The 17,210-nt window shown below is 45.4% G+C and overlaps 1 protein-coding gene across 9 annotated transcripts in view; it reads right to left on the reverse strand.

The window, feature by feature from the left end:
• Nucleotides 1–429: 429 nt before the first annotated feature.
• myo1b (myosin IB) overlaps nucleotides 430–17,210 on the reverse strand; it is a 48,914-nt gene continuing 32,133 nt past the window's right edge. Inside the window, exons 10-33 of one of the 9 annotated variants that reach the window (XM_023950921.1) lie at nucleotides 17,011–17,158; nucleotides 16,112–16,230; nucleotides 15,266–15,352; nucleotides 15,104–15,169; nucleotides 14,654–14,659; nucleotides 13,159–13,263; nucleotides 12,174–12,236; nucleotides 11,897–12,097; nucleotides 11,550–11,776; nucleotides 9,976–10,176; nucleotides 9,339–9,432; nucleotides 8,038–8,187; nucleotides 7,886–7,954; nucleotides 7,716–7,802; nucleotides 7,411–7,497; nucleotides 6,005–6,091; nucleotides 5,407–5,493; nucleotides 3,879–3,953; nucleotides 3,654–3,788; nucleotides 3,374–3,480; nucleotides 3,100–3,232; nucleotides 2,257–2,409; nucleotides 1,894–2,024; nucleotides 430–1,815 (exon numbers count right to left, since the gene is read on the reverse strand). In XM_023950921.1, the coding sequence (XP_023806689.1) occupies nucleotides 1,683–1,815; nucleotides 1,894–2,024; nucleotides 2,257–2,409; nucleotides 3,100–3,232; nucleotides 3,374–3,480; nucleotides 3,654–3,788; nucleotides 3,879–3,953; nucleotides 5,407–5,493; nucleotides 6,005–6,091; nucleotides 7,411–7,497; nucleotides 7,716–7,802; nucleotides 7,886–7,954; nucleotides 8,038–8,187; nucleotides 9,339–9,432; nucleotides 9,976–10,176; nucleotides 11,550–11,776; nucleotides 11,897–12,097; nucleotides 12,174–12,236; nucleotides 13,159–13,263; nucleotides 14,654–14,659; nucleotides 15,104–15,169; nucleotides 15,266–15,352; nucleotides 16,112–16,230; nucleotides 17,011–17,158 (2,751 nt within the window). In that variant the 3' untranslated portion in view covers nucleotides 430–1,682. The remainder of the gene's footprint in view (nucleotides 1,816–1,893; nucleotides 2,025–2,256; nucleotides 2,410–3,099; nucleotides 3,233–3,373; nucleotides 3,481–3,653; nucleotides 3,789–3,878; nucleotides 3,954–5,406; nucleotides 5,494–6,004; nucleotides 6,092–7,410; nucleotides 7,498–7,715; nucleotides 7,803–7,885; nucleotides 7,955–8,037; nucleotides 8,188–9,338; nucleotides 9,433–9,975; nucleotides 10,177–11,549; nucleotides 11,777–11,896; nucleotides 12,098–12,173; nucleotides 12,237–13,158; nucleotides 13,264–14,653; nucleotides 14,660–15,103; nucleotides 15,170–15,265; nucleotides 15,353–16,111; nucleotides 16,231–17,010; nucleotides 17,159–17,210) is intronic. The other 8 variants (XM_023950922.1, XM_023950923.1, XM_023950924.1 and 5 more) reach the window with 8 other exon arrangements.

Genomic DNA, 17,210 nt, shown 5'->3' on the forward strand with positions numbered 1-17,210 from the left:
ACATGTTTGATTCCTTCGACGACCCTCTTCCTTCCCTCCCAAGCAGCAGGCAGAAACTCCGCCTACTTTTCCCAGCCTGCATAGTGGTGGGAACCGGGTACTGGGCAGCCCAAAAAGGTCTATTTTTACCCCAGTTCCATCAGGGGGCTGCTCCCGGGAGACCTGCTGCCGGCAGCTCTCCCAAAGCCACGGAATTTAACCCCTGGACAGCTCCCCCCCGATGTGATGGAAAACATCTGGCCAGCTGCGTGACTTTCAGGCTCGGCCGTCCTGCCTCAAGGCGATTAGCCCCCCCCCCACAGGGGAGTCCAAACACAGCCCCCCAATGCTGACAAACAGCAGTAATGGACAGTTGAAGGAATGTGAGGCTGAGCAGGACTGATGCTCGATCCTGCAGCTTCCCGTTCCGCCACAAAAGAGCCCGACACCAACGTTTACATTATTTATTCGTTTATTTATTTCCATTTAATTTAAAAAAAATGCAATACTAGCAAATGTTACACAGAGTTCTACTAAAACATTTTTCTTTCTAATAGCGCAGGTTGGCATCAGGCACACATCTGCAGATATGGGACAAAAGAAGAAAGGATGGGGAAGAAAGCAGAGCAACCCCCCCTCCCCTTTCCACCTCCCCATGGTCACGCATGACATTCAAAAGCACCTGATGATGATGTCACCAGGTCCAAGCACCAGAAGAAACCGCACAAGTCAGCCCTCCGACGCCTTTGATTCTTGTAGAGTTTGCCTATTTCTGAAGTACCTGCTTTTCTTTTCCAACTTTTCTCAGAATACATCAGGGATTTACTGCGTAGGTGTGCTTGGTTTAACCCCCCCACTATGAATCAGGTCAGAGGTCACTACAAGAACCCAAAACTGTGGAAGCAAAAGGAGAAATTTTACAAACAGCGATTAAAGTTAGGGTACTGAGCAACCCTTTGTCCAAGTCACGGCGACAGCTTATTTACACGGCTTCTGGCACGGGGACTCCTTTGGTTTCCTCGCCATCGTTCTCCAGAAAGAAGGGCCAAAAACATATTGCACACAAAAATACGATTTTGCTTTGTGGCACAGAGAGAGTTTTGGGGTCTGAATCATCAGGAGCTTTCAACCCTTCTAGTGTTACGATGGCGTCCATCACAAATGCAATAAAGCACAATCCAGGTTCTTTTGGCTGCGTTGGAACCGACCGGATGCACAAACGCATTCAACGGCACATCATGGATGCAAACAGACAAAAATAGAAATGACTCAACCACCTTCTGTGCTTTCATTCAAGAGGAAAAAAAAATACAATCAAACTTTTTTTCTGGTCATCCTCTTTTTCTTAGAAATGTGAAAGCGGGTGCAGCGGCCCGACCGGCTGCGCCCAAACCCTGCCTGCAGTTCCTCTCAGTTTTACGCCGCCGTGCAGGAGCAGCTTAAAAGCAGAAGAATGGCGAGCAGTTTGGGCTGCAGCTCGTACGGCCAGGACAATCAACGGAAACTAAAGCAAAATTCTGATTCAGCAGCTGCAGCTCTTGATTTGTGGCACGCAACCCGCACCGGGGCTTTCTTTGCCAAAAAACCCCAAATCATTTCAGCTGTAGATTAAAAAAAAAAAAAAAATCTGAAATCTGGAGGAGACCAGGACAGAAGTGCACGTTGAGCGCTCCGAGGTGATGTTTGAGGGTGGCGAGCTGGAGCTACGGCGTTGATGGCACGGACACCTCCAGCAGGCGGTTGTTTTTGCGCTTGCAGGACGCGCTGTTGCCGTTCCTGGGGCTCCCCTGGATGAATTTCACGCACACCTTGTCAGTTTTGAACTGGACCAGGAACCTGCCACGAAGAAAAAATTATCAGAATGAGAGAAGGAAGCGGCGCCAGGAGCAAAGATCCGGCTGTGACGGCTCGTACTCGTCTGAGATGTCCACGCTGAGCGGCACCCGCTCCGCGTTGGCGGCGCTGAGGCGGTAAAGTTTGGTGATGATTTCGATCAGGCGCTCGCTGCTCAGGAGGAAATCGCCTTTCACAGCCGAGGCTGAGCCCTACAGAAAACCATCATAGATGCATCGCATTAACTAAAGAATAGGAGGCAAATTCACAATTTCTACCAAATGGATTCGATTTTTAATGAAAAACAAATCAGCAAATCTTGTCACTTTCCCTCTAGTTTTAAAGGTTAATTTGACAGATATTCTTGTGAAATTTCTCAATCCTCAGTACCTTTTTTAAATGAACGACCACAAAATATACGTAAATAAATAAAAAAAGAGTCACCTCCTTGAGTTTGAGAGCAAAGAATCCGTCGCTCTGCTTGCTGACCGACACGCTGGCGAGGTCCAGCAGAGGGACGCTGGCCTTCACCTGACCCGTTTTCTGGTCAGCCAGGACGACGCTCTTCTTCGTCAGGAGGAAAATACGAGGTGTACCCTGCAAATGGAAACAGATGCTTTCATAAAAATGTTTCCATTCAGGCTTAAAAATAAGATTCTGCTCAAAAAGAAGCGGTTTTTTAATCACTTTAGACTGAGTTTTTATTTCAGTTCCTGGTTAACTTCAGGAGTAAAGAAAAACATCTCTGCTGTTATGGATCTGTTCATAACAAACCAAGAAAATTCTCAACTGTTTTCCCATCTTCAAAGTTAGCCGACTACACTTCCAGTAGATTAATGAACTAGTCATACTTTTCTCTATAAACTCTCAAAGTTCAAACCTTAATGGATAATTAAGTCCAGGATGAAAGAATGAAAAAGATCTGATCACGATGGAAAACTTGGGTAAATCGATGAGACGTCAGATCAACAACCAACACAAATATTGATGCAGAACACAGTGCGCTGTTAAAATTAAAACGTAAAATAAAGTATGGAAAATTGCACAGAAAAACCAAAAAAAACAAAAACAAAGACTGCAACATGTGAACTGTGATATGGCAAAGGACCCCTGTACTCTACTATACTTATAAAAATCACTTTCAGTGATCTCAGACATCTGTACTCGACTTTTCTGAAACAGATCGCTAATGTTCGAGTGTTTGGAATACTCGCTACAACACTAATTACCAAAATCAAGACATCCTGTCCCCCACAGACTCAAAACCAGTAGGTTGACCCCTCCCACCTTTCCGTTAGCCCTGTTGATCTTGCTGATGGTGTCGGCCAGCAGAACCTTCTCATCCACGGCGCTGTGCAGTTTCTGATACTTGGGGTTCTTGTTGATCTCCAGGTAATCTCCTTTGAAGGATTGGCTCACGCTGAACAGAGAAGACCGTCAGACATTTGGAGGCGCATGTTGTAAAGCTTAGCATCTGCCCCTCCATTCGCTGGCTGCTCAAAGCCGTCATTGATGCCGTCCATTAAACCTGAAGGCTTACATGGAGACGCATTTCTCATACCTGCTTGGATACAGAGCCTTTCTGTCTTTGAAGAGCTTGCTCGCCTCCAGCTTCTCTTCGTACACGGCCTTCTTCTCCTCTGTGAACTGGCTCCTGTATTTCTTGCACTAAAACATCACAAAGGCAAAAAAAAAAAGTGAACAAACTTCACTGTATTTGAGCATTTCACAAACTAATAAAAAAAAAAAAAAGTAACTTTTTTAACTCTAATAAAAATAGATTTTGCATTCCCGTCCAACAGCGGGGTATATTAACGATAAATGACGCCTGACGGACGAACCCTCCAAAGGTGGAAGATCCTCCGGAGCTCTGTGTGGACGCCGTCTAGGAAGGAGTAGGGTCTGGTTGGCCAGCTCTTATCAATGGGAGACATGGAGGGCAGGTTTTTCCTCAGGTTGAGGAAGTACTTCTGAATCTAGACACAAACACCCACAAATTTAGCTTCATGTCTCTGCGTCGCCGTTCCCAGAACCCGTAAAAAAACAAAAAAAACAATCCTGCTTACTATTCTCTGGACTGTGAAGTTGTAGATCTTCTTGCCTGCGTTCGCCCTGAAGAACTTCCTGTACTCCCTGCGGACCTGGTTGAGCAAAGAAAGCCATCAATCACCTCTTCACCTCACCATGATGTGGAGCGGAGAACGAGGAAAACGGCGAAGAGAACCGCTCAGACAGAACGAAGAACACGGGTCACAGAAGACGTCAGGTTAGTCACAAACTCACAGTAAACTCCACCCACTGGGTTTAATCCCAACAACAGTTCTGATGGACCTCATCACTGAAAAAGGTGATTATCGTTAGGAGAACCTCCATTAACGACAATCCCAATGTGCTCAATTACCATGATGAAGAGGATTAACAGTCAGTGAAGTGGAAGACCTGGACACAGGTGATGGGGGAAACAAAAACAAATAGTCCAGACGAACCGTGGAGGTTAGTTGGAGAAAAGCAGACAAAAGAAATATTAGACAGACAAAGACCGTCTCTGCCACATCAGCCACTTTAAAATAAAAGCACATTATTGTAAAAAAACAAACAAACACTCCTTTGGGTTTCTGGGAAGTTATGCTGCAATAAACATGCGGTTTAAGAGGTTAAAGCTTCTCACAAACCTGCTAAAATACCAATACAACTTCCCTTGACTGAAGAAAATTATCTCTTTCTTTGTACTACATCTTAGTTTAACATGGCTTAATGATTTTCTTTCAATTGTTTGTAGCCTCTTCTGACCGAATGAAGGTCCTCCAAGACGACCGGCTTTCCAGCTCAGGTGAAAGGCCTGTTATTTTCCCTCTCCAGATATACCAGACATCTGCAAGGACGGTTCCACTTTGGTATTATATCTGTTCTCTAGCTGCTGCGAGTTGCTTTTCTTGGGACGGTACTTGCTCTACAGGGCTCCTTCATTCCTGGTCCTCGAGATCCACCACCCTGCCCGTTTTCCAGATCTCTAAGCTCTGCTAGCTGTTTATTAGCTCAGTCAGGTGTCTCCACCTTCTGATTGAATGAACACACCTGGTCCAGGTATTCAGCAGCAAGCATTGCAGGGAGAGCTGGAAAACAGGCAGGGTGGTAGATCTTAAGGACCAGGAATGCAGCAGCCCTACTCTAGAAGGCTCAGGGTCTGCAAACTTCAAGCTGATTCATTTTCAAGACTCGTCCAGTTTCGCTGTGACTCAACTATGCATAAAACTATCGATAAAGATCAAGAACCTTTGAACTTCCTGACTTTGAAAGCACCAAATTGTTTTATTGAACTGGCCTTTTGAAGGTTTATTGCCCCAGGTCACAAAACACATTAAAAAGCTCTTAAAACTAGAAATAATCTGATTGATAAACTGTTTTCTGGACCTCGACGCGGCTGCATCTGGTCAAAACTGCACAGTGATGCTAGAACGTGGGATGGAGTCTAGATGCAACAGTTGGCAGAGACAGGCTTCCTTAGACAAAAGCAAAAACAAGGACGTCAAGCGGGGTTAGTGGAGTGGAGGAACGCTTTACAACAACGGCTACACCCATGGGACCGCTCGGTACCTTCAGTCCCTGCCAGTAGGCCCAAATGACAGCAACCGCATGCTTACGCCTGGCCTCCTCCTTCAGTCTCCTGAGCTCCCTGCGAGCCTGTTCGGGGTGGGCGGAAAGAAAGAGCGGCAACAAAATGAGGCGGTGGACGGAGAAGGGTCGATGATATGAGCACACGCTGCGCACGAGCCCCGGGTGTCCACTGGAACTTGTCCAGCCTCCAGGCATGAAAACAGGCGTGTGGGGTGACGATGCCGTCGGGGAGTTTCGATGGAGCGCGGCGAGCAAGAGTCGCAACCAGGCAGCAGAGGAACTCAAAAGCATTTCAGTTTCCTAAGAAGGACTAAGAACTAGGATGCGACATGCACCAGCTTCACAGAGGAAGCCATGCAGGAGGAGCAGGCAGCATGCTGGAGGCCGAGCGGGCACGAGAAGCTGAAACCCTCCCTACAAGTTATGAGGGAACAAGACTAAACCCAAAAATTACTCAAGACAATTTGGAATGAATGGTCTGATGTGTCAATGAACTTTTATGGAATGGGAGGGGGTGGATGTTGAGGGAGGCGGCAAGTCAGAGGGGTGGGGTCACGTCAACAGGCTTCCCAAATACCTTGGTGCCCTGCCAGCCGGCCCAAATGACCGACACAGCATGTTTATTCCTCGCCTCCTCCTTCAGCTGACGCAGCTCTGTCCGGGCCTAATGAGAAGGAGGGTCGTCGAGGGAGGGGGTCACTTCAAAATTCATTTTGCAAAGATATGAACAAAAACAGCAAGACAACAAGGTTCTGTAAAGTGAAGGATGGGCACGCGGGTTTTTATGGTCACTCAGCTGGGAGAAGGGAAAGCCAACCTTATCTGGATCTCAGTGAAACTGCAGCACAATAAAAGGCTGTCATGTTTGCTGAGCACAAAGTTCACACCAAGGAAAACATTTGTACACCATTCCCAATGTTTCACGTGGAAACTAATGATCAGCGTCAAGATTTACCATGAAGCCAAAGTGCAAAAGCAATCTGCAAAAATAGCTGTTCAATGTCGAGCTCATGCTGTCATTTTGTTTCATTTTCTCCATTTAGGTTGGTAGTACATCATTACAGATTTTCTGTTATAGATTCATCTTTACCTTTGATTCTTTTTAGATTAAAGGGGAAGATAAAACAGGCCCATATCATCACTCACCCCCTGCCATGCTCGACACCATGGAATGTTTTCTAAACTTGGTGCCCCAAACCAACATCTGATTCCTTTATTGTTCCAAAAGTCTGAATCCTTCAGGTGCAACTTTTAAAACTTAAAGACCCATTTCTGATGATAAGTACATACAAAGAACTTTAACCTTAAAATTACATTTGAGTACCGGCATTTCTTTATTCAAATTGTTGTGAGCAATGAAAAAAAAAAAAGCCTGCAGCAGTGATGTAGAAGTTACTATGGCAACTCACTAGCTCCCTACTCCACTCTATTCTGATCCATCCACTTGTAGACAACGTGTCCATGTTTGTCTGGGTTTTCCTTGTCTGAGCTGGCATTGGGGGTGTGAGGGGCTGTAAGCTAGCAGGAGAGCATGTAAACAGAGAGCTCTCAGCTATGGCATTTTTCTAATGAATTACTCCACACTTACTGCATCCGAATGGTAGCAACAAAGTGCTTCCAAGATATTTGCCGGTATTTTTTATCTTTTATTCCCTCGTTTTTTAATGCTCCATCCACAATTGAACTCCGGTTTTTAAGCAAAAATTCTTTGCACTTCACAGCTTTTGCACTTTGTTTTCATTTCTTCTATTATTGCAAGTTAAAGAGTCGTGTTTTAAATATCAAAACCTGATCAGATGACATTTTGTGAAGTCTGACATGAGTGATGACTTGATTAATGAGGCATGAAGGAGTTCGATGAGCAACAGAGTGTAATGGCGCCCGGATGGAAGGTGGTTTTGTATCGTAACGGAGGGAAACATGGTGAGCAGTGACAACGCCGCTGGGACGGGACAGCAACACACTCCAGCTGGGTGGAAATACCTTGGTTCCCTGCCAGTACGCCCAAATTACTGTCACGGCGTGTTTATTCCGCACTTCTTCTTTTAGACGCCTCAGCTCCATCCGAGCCTGGTGGTGGTGGGGAGGGGGGGTAGCAGCGTTTGGGTTGATGGTGCGTAGAAGGGAAAGTTAGGAAAAAAGTAGGGAGGAAACAGAAGTGGATGTTGTGCAAACTCCAGAAAAAGCAGCAGGGAAATGGCAGCATCCCCGTCACAGAGGGCTGAAAGCGCAGAATGTTTGCAGAGCGGGAGCGCCGCGTACGGCCAGATTCTCACAGATTACTTTACCTGTGTGCCGTGCCAGTAAGCAGCGATGGTGGTTGCCGCCTCCTCACACCTCTTTTGGTGCTTCAGCTGTCTCAGGAGCTTGCGAGCCTAAAAAAAAAAAAAAAAAGGAAGAGTTCTCATTGAGCCGGCGATAGTTTCCTGGTGTTCGTGTAGGAGGGAATTCTGCCCACCTGCCAGCCTCGAGCGTAGGACTGCATCACCGTGGTGGCACGTTTGATCTTCTTGTACTTCTTTTCTTGCTGTCAAACAAACGTTCTTCCTTATTTAACCTTAGACAAGTGATAGATTTGGGTTTTTCTGTGAAATAAGAGGCTGCTCTCACCGCATATCGACGGTACCACGCCGCCACCACCACCTGGCTCTTCTTCATCAGTAGGAACTGTCTGCGGCACTTCCAACCCCGGTAGATCTTCTGAATGAGGGCGGCTAGGTCCTGTAAACACTGCCTCCTTCTCTCCTCCAGGAAGAAAAGCTACAAGGGAAAAAAAATTGAAGTAAACAAAATAAAATAAAAAAGTAACCTGTTCCTAGGTAATTTGCGCACAGAGAAATGTTCCCAAGTTACCTGGAAACGGCATTACATGATCTTATTGAGTTTACTTTGCTTTTTGACTTTGTCTACAAAGAGATCGCAGCTTTGCTTGCTTACCGTCACAATTACATCGTCTTTGAACGTCACCTTAGACGAGTTTTAGTCATGTAGTTCGTTTCAAAAAAAGGTCCAAATTATATTTGGGATTTGGATTCTTACGACAAACTAAAGCCATTTGTTATTTGTACTAATGGCTGTTAGTAACTGGTGAAAAAAAAATTGAAGTAAAAAAAAGAAGAAGAAAAACTAACTGGTGCTAACCAGTTTTAGTTTTTTGCTTCAAATTTTTCTTCAATGGCCCTTTAGGGGCTCCGTACAATTGAATCATGTTCCTTAAAAAAAAAAATGCACACAAAAAACACCCAACAAAAATCAACTTTGGAAAAAACTAAAAATATTGAAGTCCTGTTTCTACATTATAAAAAGTGTAGAAGACTGCAGAGAATAACTCATCCTTATCAGACCTGGAAAGTTTTTGATTCTGCTGTGAACCTGTAGAATGTGTTCATCTTCACGATAAATCTTCTGCAAACATTAGTTTAAAGATCAGGTTAGGCGATAAGCGCTGGTGAAATGTTTAAAGAAACTTTAGGATTAGCTTCGATCCGATCTAGATGATCACAGGAGATATCTGGACTAAAAATCTGGTTCATAAATTCAGCATGCGGGACTCTGCAGCTGCAGATGTGAGAATGATAAGTTAATCAGATAAAGGCAGCAATTAGAGAGGAAAAACAACAGAAAAATCCCAGCGTGAGATCATGTTATTCCAGCAGAAGCCTGTTCCAATGCGGCTCGCTCCAACAGTACAGGAGCCTCCGGAGGAACTCCTTTCCCATGTTGCAGTGTTAAGTGGAACCATGTGTTTGGGGAGGGGGGGCTGGATGCTAATTGCTGAAACAGGAGGGCTGCAAGTGCAGCCCGCCCTGCTTTACAAACATTATGATGTGAAAATATGGCCACAGATGCCCAAACGTGTAAGATCGCAGATCCCGCTCTGGGTTCATCCAAACACAAATACGGGACTGTACCGTTCTTGGGTTCCTGATGAAGATCTTGGAGCGGCCGTAGGAGTACTCCTCTGCGGGAACCTTCAGGTCAGCCATCAGCACCTCCACTCCTTGCCTGTGGGGGTTCAGGAGAATCCAAGATGGTCACCCAAAGTTCACGCGACACCAGAACAAAAAGAGGGAACACCACAACAGAGAGCTGCCAAGCGGATGAAGAGTTTTGAGAAAAAGCACAAACACATGAAACGCTCTCAGAGATGGAAGATATGAAGATCGGAATCAGAGATTTGGGCGGTGCAGAGGGCGAAACCGGCAGTCTGGCTGCTGCCGTATGGAGGCTACAGATAAGCCCAAAATGTCTCAACATGTCCTCTTCAGTGAGTTAATTTCTGTCAAACAGTGAAACAGGACCAGTTTTCCTGGGATATTCCCATTAAGCCCTTTTCCAACCCTACCTTCCTCCCCCCTCAGACTCACCCGGGAGCACACTGCTGCACTTAACGGTCCATTTGTTCAGGTCAGGCTCTCCCCATAGAGAGCAGCCCTAGCGCCCCAGCTAAAGAGCATTTTGAAACACCCATGCATCACTTGCCTCCTCAGAGTAAAGCCAAAGGTGTGTTTTGTGAACCCCCCCTCCTCCATTGTCCCCATCAATCACCTGGCAGGTCCTTTCCAGTGCGGCCAGGTCTTCTTGCAGAGCATCTTGTAGCGCTCCAGGCAGGGCTCGTAGGCCTGACGGAAGGCGTAGCCCGCTCTCCGCACACGGACATTCTCCATGAGGCCCAAGTAACGCACCTGATGGCACACCAGGGACTCCGTGAAGATGTGGGAGGCCTTCTTATCGTTGGGCTTGATACACCTGAGAAGAAGAAAAAATACAGTGTTATCCCCAACACTTCTGCACTTCCAAACAGTAAAAGACAAAAGATGGATGTCAAGTTAAGGAGCATCTCTCACCAACTAAAAAGGCACTCTGATAAAAATGTTTTTTTCCTTTTTATTTTTTTTTACACTCGTCTTGACCAGCAGCCGAGCAAATGGATAAAAGCTGTTGTTGTCTTGAGTTGGACAGATGTTACTGTGACAATAGGGGGTTGTAAATCTTCTGAAACACGAGGTCTATATTTGTATAAACCTCTTCTGTATTTAAAGCTAAATTCAATCTAAAATTAACTGTTTGCATGCATCTCCTGCTGGACTAGATGGTGAAAAGGAGAGAGTGAGATGGGTTAGGGTTAGGGTTAGCTCCACGCACACACTTATGTATACAAACACACATATGTAAAGCATTTTATTCCATCATGCATACTATTCGTGCCAAAGGTGAGTGTTTATGTTCAACTATGGTGGATTATGGCATGAAAAAAAAAGAAAGTATTTTAGTCCTAAACCAAGAGCGGACAAATGATGGCGTTTGAAAAAGGGCATATTTGTGACGCTGGGTGGGCTACAAGCTCCCTGCTTCCAGCTCTCTGCAATGGGGAAGGGAAGGGGGGGCGGGGTTGCTCTGCATCAACTGTGCCGCCTACAACTCGGAGGCTAAATTCTCACAAACTTCTGCCACTCTCCAAAAACTATGTCCTAGAAAACGACAGGTTTCACTGATTTTGGCTAAAAATAGGGAACGCTTTGAAAATAGATCAAACGATGATGGGAGTGGGACTTTAAGTTTAGTCACACTTCCACTGTAACTGTTAAAGCAAAGCCTTTGTTAGTTTAACTGTGTTTAGAGCGTATTGGTTTGGGGAACATTTGTCTTTTTATTCATCTCTTCACCAGTTCTTTGCAACCAACTTCATTTTGTTGTTGCTTCCGATCTCAGTACTAAAGAATGTTGGGAAAAACTAAGTGGGAGGAGGGAAAAAAAAAAAAATAGAATCAGTAATTAATGAGTATGGCTGGATGAACACAGGCCACCGTGCATCCATCTTTTTCGGCTCATTCGGGACCGGGTCGTGGGTGCAGCAGTCTAAGCAAAGATGCCCAGATTTCCCTCTCCCTGGCCACCATCTCCAGCTAATCTGGGGGGACCCCGAGGTGTTCCCAAGACAACCGAGACATGTAGTCTTAAGTGTGTCCCGAGTCTTCCCCGGAGTCTGTCCAGTGGGACCTGCCCAAAACACCTCCCGGGGAGACATCCAAAACCAGATGCCGAAGCCACCTCAGCTGGCTCGAGCGGAGCCATTTGAGGCCACAATGGTCCTTTTTCAACGGGATTCATCAGGGCCTTACCGGATGTAGTTTGGGTTCTTGGTCTGCAGGTTCCTCATCAGTGTGCCAACAGATGCTTTGAACTGAAATCCAGCAGTGGGGGGTCTCTTTAGGTTGATTTTGGCTGGACTACCTTCAGGGAACAGCTGTTTGATGAGGTTGTGGTTGGCCTTGTACATGGCCTGTGACAAGTCCCGGTACAGCAGGTCGTTGTTCTTGTCAACGAAGCCTTCTACCCGGTACAGCACCTTGGCACAAAGAGGGTAAAATACAAAAACACTGACCATCGCACACACCATCACTTTTTTAATTTGATCAGCTTAAGTCCCTCCAGTGGAGGTATTTCTGCATGGAGGTCCCTGCAGTACCTTGCCAGCGTAGTGCTGAATGCGGAAGCAGTTGTGTGGAAGGCTGTGGTCAGTCAGGAACTTTGAATTCTTGCTGAGGCGACTCTCAAAGTGCTGATGTTCTGCACAGATCGTGTTCAGTTTGTCCAAAAAGGTCTCATCGGTGACGGTCCCGGGTCGCAGGCACTCCTCATCCAACATGGCCAAGATGCCGTTTTGGTTCTGGTGGTAATATCAGAAACAAATGTTTTTTCATTCAGCCATCGTCTTCTAAAGACTTGATCTCAGGTCCACTCACGTTCTCCATGAGGTCACAGATGACAGCATTGTTGAAGTACTCGATGTTGGTCCACTCGATGCCCTGCAAGCACAGTTCACACGTGAAAAAGGTACAAAAACTTTGGTTAAAAGCAAATATTAAGGTAAAAATTTGCATTTTAACACGCTGAAAGTATTTGGAAGTAAAATGCAGTGTGGTAACTACACATTTGTGGAGTATTTTGATTTAAAAAAATTGTGGAAAGAAGAAAATGATTACGTTTTCTAATTGAAAACTTACACACACAAAAAAATAAAAAGAATGTTGACCTGTCCCATAATGTTTAAATTTATATCAAAAAAAAAAAACGAGGTTTCATTCCAGCAGCTTTTCAGTGACGTCTTTTCTACAGAGCAGGAGGGGCTACCTTCAACCCCAAATATGCCATTTTCTAACAGTTCCTCAACCACTAGCAATTTTATGAAGGAGAAGTGACGTCAGTCATGCAGTTGGACATTTTGGGAAGAGAACTGGAGAGGGGGTGTGGCCTAATCTGAAGGGCCAACAGGCCATGTTTCCGATTGGCTGTTCTTCCTCCTCCTCCTTTCTGCAGTGCTGTGGTATTTTCCCATGCAGTCAACTGGACTGAAGCCAGGGGGGGGGGGGGGGGGATATTATTGGTCGTGGCATCTGTAGGAAGGGGGTGTGTGGGTCACCGCTGCTGAACTCGTATGGAGCTTTGAAAACAAACAGAGCCTCCAGAGGGAGGGGCCTACTCCTGGGTCCCGCCCATTCGCCCTTTGTTTCTTCATAGGAGGGAATGATGCGGGGGGGGGGGGGGGGGGGGGGGGCTGAAGAAGGTTTGGTTTAATTGAAATGATGAGTTGAGAGATGTGACCCAGCTCAGAAAACATTATGTTGGATCATCCATTGACAGAGATGAGCAGCACCAAAGCTTCCCGCTGGACCTTAAGGTCCGGCAGAAGAACTTCCGAGTCTGGAGCAGAACAATTCCTGAACCCACCTCTCGGATGTACTCCTCCTGCTCCTCCCGCAGCGTCAACTCGATGAAAATCTGCTGCAGCTTCTCGTTGCAGTAGTTGATGATGAACTGCTCAAAGCTGTTGTCCTGCAGGAGGAGAGAGGAAATTAACTTCAGAGGCGGATTCAAACCAGTTTGCAACACTAAAAGTGTCAAAATACAACTTTTATGTTTGTTTGCTCTGCGGCTTAACCTTTACAGTCATAAAATACAAACTTATGAGACTCAACAGGATAACAGAAGAAGTGTCCCACGCAGCCGTAGAAAAACGATTTCTGACCTTTGTCTAATCTTCTAATCAGCTGCTTATTGTGTCTGAATATTTGAGTTTTGGAAGCTGAAATTAACTGCAAAAAAAAATAAAAATAAAAATAAAAATGTTTCTCTTTATTTATTTTTTAAATCTGTGGCATCAAATAAATCAATTCCTTCGTTTTCTTCGTTCCTTATCCAAAACAATCAAGATGGGTTGAATATTCAACAGCCTTATCTCCCGTATCACCCAATCATCCCCGTGGTCGATCAGGACCAGCGAGCAGTTAGTCATGCCTGAGGGCAAAAAAGCTCTACGACGGGTTAGTTTAACACAAACGTTTTCGACACAGTTTAGGATATTAAAGCAGGTTTAGTGTATAAAGTTCAGGGTGAAGAAGACCGCTCTTTAATGACCAGGAAGTGGGACTTTTTTTGTTTCTTTTTAACTCCACTTCCTTTCATCAAGAAAACAACGGGTCATCTTCACCTCAAGACACACAGAAGCAAATAGGGTTTAATAGCTGCTCCTCAGTGGCAGCACTCGCCACAGCAACAACAAAAACAGACGTCCGTCTAGCTGTGTTTTATAAAAGCTGAAACTGTTAGGATATAAGAGACTGATTTCTTAAATGGTTATACTTGGTTCCATTGCTTAAATAAAGTTTCAAAAGGCAAAGTCTACTTTTAAAGATTAATAAAGGAGGTAAAAAGTTCTGGAAATTCCCCCTCCAATCATCTTGAGATCCATTTTCAAAGCGTTCCCAGTCCTTTTTAAATCATGATTATGACTGGCGGTTCTGAAGGAGTCAGAAACTGGATCTTTTGGCGAGCCTCCTGAAAAAACAGTCATGTTTTTAACCGGTTTGGACTGACGTTTTCACCCCGATGAGTGAAAGCTGCTGCTTTTGGGTCAAACCAAAAACTTCCCTAGTTTAGATCAGGAAGCTTCTTCCAGCTGTTGAAATATAATCTAAAACAGTCCAACACTCAACCATCTCTTTGGAAGAAAGCATCTTCTCAAAGCCAGATGTGCCAATTTACCGGTTAACCTTCCGTCTGTGCAGTTAATCAAGTGATGCAAACGTTTCTCTAGCATTCTTTCCGCCGAGCGGCTGCGCTGCACACCGGGAGCACGGAGCAGTGTTTAACGAGGAGCTGAATTAAGCCTGAAAGGATCACAGCATGCTTGTCGGCACAGCAAACAGAAGCAGGTGTTACTTACTCCTTCCTGGTGATCCAGACAACACAAGTGAGAGGAGAGGAAGGACTTGAGAGTGAGTGGAATGAAGACGCAGGGATGTGAAAGAGACATGAACATATGCAAACCGAAGGCATCAAGCAGCGATGCTGGGAATGTGTTACACCAGCGCACTCCAGCCTCGACGGCAGCTTTGAAATAAAGAAAATGTTTGGAGCTTCCCATGCTCCGAGCGCCGCGTATCTGGGTTATTTTTCGGTGGTGAAATTCACCACAGAAACCATGTCACCCTGGAAGCAAGCGAGCGGAACTAATTGGATCTCAGAGGTTTTTATCAGCGCTGAGTTTGAAACTCGGCACAGGTGCCAGAGCACACCAGCCAATCGCCCGAGGCCAAAATAGTGTTTCGCTGCTCCAATTCTGTCTTTGAGGCTCCGCAACGAAGGGGCCGGTTTGACCCGCCGTGTCGCCTACCTCAAATATCTCAAAGCCGTAGATGTCCAGAACCCCCATCACCTTGTGGCGAGTCTTCGCTTGTGCCTGCAAGAAAGAAGGCATTTTAAAAAGCACCATGATGGAGACGTGATGGAGGAAAAAAGGAGAGAAATGGGAAAAGACTGCAGAAAAAGGTCCTACTTTTATGCTTCCATTGATCCTGGTGACCAGCCAGCTGAAAAGGCGACTGTAGAGGTTTTTGGCGAGGGCGTCTCGGGCGTAGTAGGCCTGAAAAATATTTTCACCAGAAATTAGTTGAAATTTAGAAAGCAAATGTGTTTATATTTATAAAAGTTATGATCTTTGCCTATGAGAGAAAACGCACCAAAAATAAATTCAATCTGTTAAAGTCTATTTTCAGAGGTCCCAGTCGTCTTAATTAAAAATCACAGTTTGTGGCCAAAATCCAAAAACCTGCGTCATTCTCTAGGACATACTTTCTGCAGAGCGGCAGGAGTTTATCAGAAATTCACCTCTGGATTTTGGGCGGGACTGTTGACGTGTAGCAATCCCACCCCCACTTCCTATCACCCAAAACAGACCCATCCGTTTACCCGCACCCCCAAGAGCTTATATCCCCTCACACCCCCAACCTAACATTACTCCTCATCAACAAGTGGATGCATTAGAATGGACCAGGAAGCTTGTGCCCCCCCAGCGTATTTTCTACATCACAAATTCCCTCTTTTTCAAACCCCGTCTGATGCCGATTTACACTGATTTGAATTTAAAAATACACAGAAATCCAACTTTAATCTTAATTTTCTTTACATTTATCCTTAATCAGGAGAAAAATACCACAAGAAAATGCCGAGTCAGCATGTTCTGGATTTATTTGGGGGTCTTGAGTGTCTGGGTTTAAATCCAGTTCCAGCAAACCTTAGAGAACACATCGGGGTCGATGTTAGTAATGGAGACGTTTCTATGTAGATCTGACCTGAACCAAAGTCAGCAATCCACATTTAAAGGTAGAGAAAAACTGCTGACCTGGGCCACATTTAGGGTGGTGGACACCTTCTCTGACTTCGCCTCCACTGTACGGTAGCTGAAGGCTCTCTCCAGCACTGACTGTTCAATTCCCAGCAGCTCACACATCTCCTTCAAATCTGTGAAGACAATCAAAGTTAGAAAAAAATCTTGAACGTGTGGGGAAACATCCAGTTCTTCAAACTTTCTAGGTTACAGTGACAGAGGTCTATTTCTATCATGGTTCACCTTTTGCAGTTTCACCATTTTGTGGACTTGTTTTTCCCTACAGAGCTTTGAACTGTTAAAACTTGAAAGAAAAGTGTGAAAATGTGTCAGGCAAAGGTGTAGAATGTGTGTTGTGTGGATCCTTAAAACATCTGTAATTCTACTTTGGGGATGTCATCTATGGTGGGTTATTTTTAGAATGCAAACCCCTGCAATAAACAAGGGAACGCTGCATCGGCACAGGTCTCAAGAGCCAGTGTCCTACAGTTTTCCAATTAACCTGCCATTGAGGTTTCTCATTGGCTAAACGCGACCTGATGCGGGTAATCATCAGCAGGGGTTCTGAAAAACCAGTTGGATGTCGGCCCAGTTGAGGCCTGGAGTCTGGGACCTTTGATTAAAAATGATGTCACTGATGAAAATATGGAAAGACATTTGCCTAAAAGACAGCTGTGGGGGGGTAATGACTTCATGCATCCTGTGCACGAAAACATTGGCGGGACACCCAGAACACAAATGAGCGGAGAAGCTGATGTGGTTCTGAAAAAGGAAACCTGAACTGTCAGAGTATTTAAGGTGCAACACGTTACGTAATCCCAATCACATTATCAGCTTATGTCATTCTCTAATCATTGCAGGACACGAGCGGGGTTCGGGTCATGAGCTCCGCCTCCTACGGCGGAACCACTCACCGTTTTTGTCTTTGACGCGGCTCTCGTCCAGGCCGTTGGAGCGAGACTCCGGCTTGAACTCGATGTTGCCGAGCTTCAGCACGGCGGCCACCAACTGCAGCACCGACTGCACCTCGTCCTCCATGAAGCCCACGATTTGCATGGCATTCTGCACGCAGGGATAAACACAAACAAAGAAATCATGAAATATGTAAATATTA

This window comes from Oryzias latipes, chromosome 21 (assembly GCF_002234675.1).
Source record: "Oryzias latipes chromosome 21, ASM223467v1".
Classification (NCBI taxonomy): Eukaryota; Metazoa; Chordata; class Actinopteri; order Beloniformes; family Adrianichthyidae; genus Oryzias; species Oryzias latipes.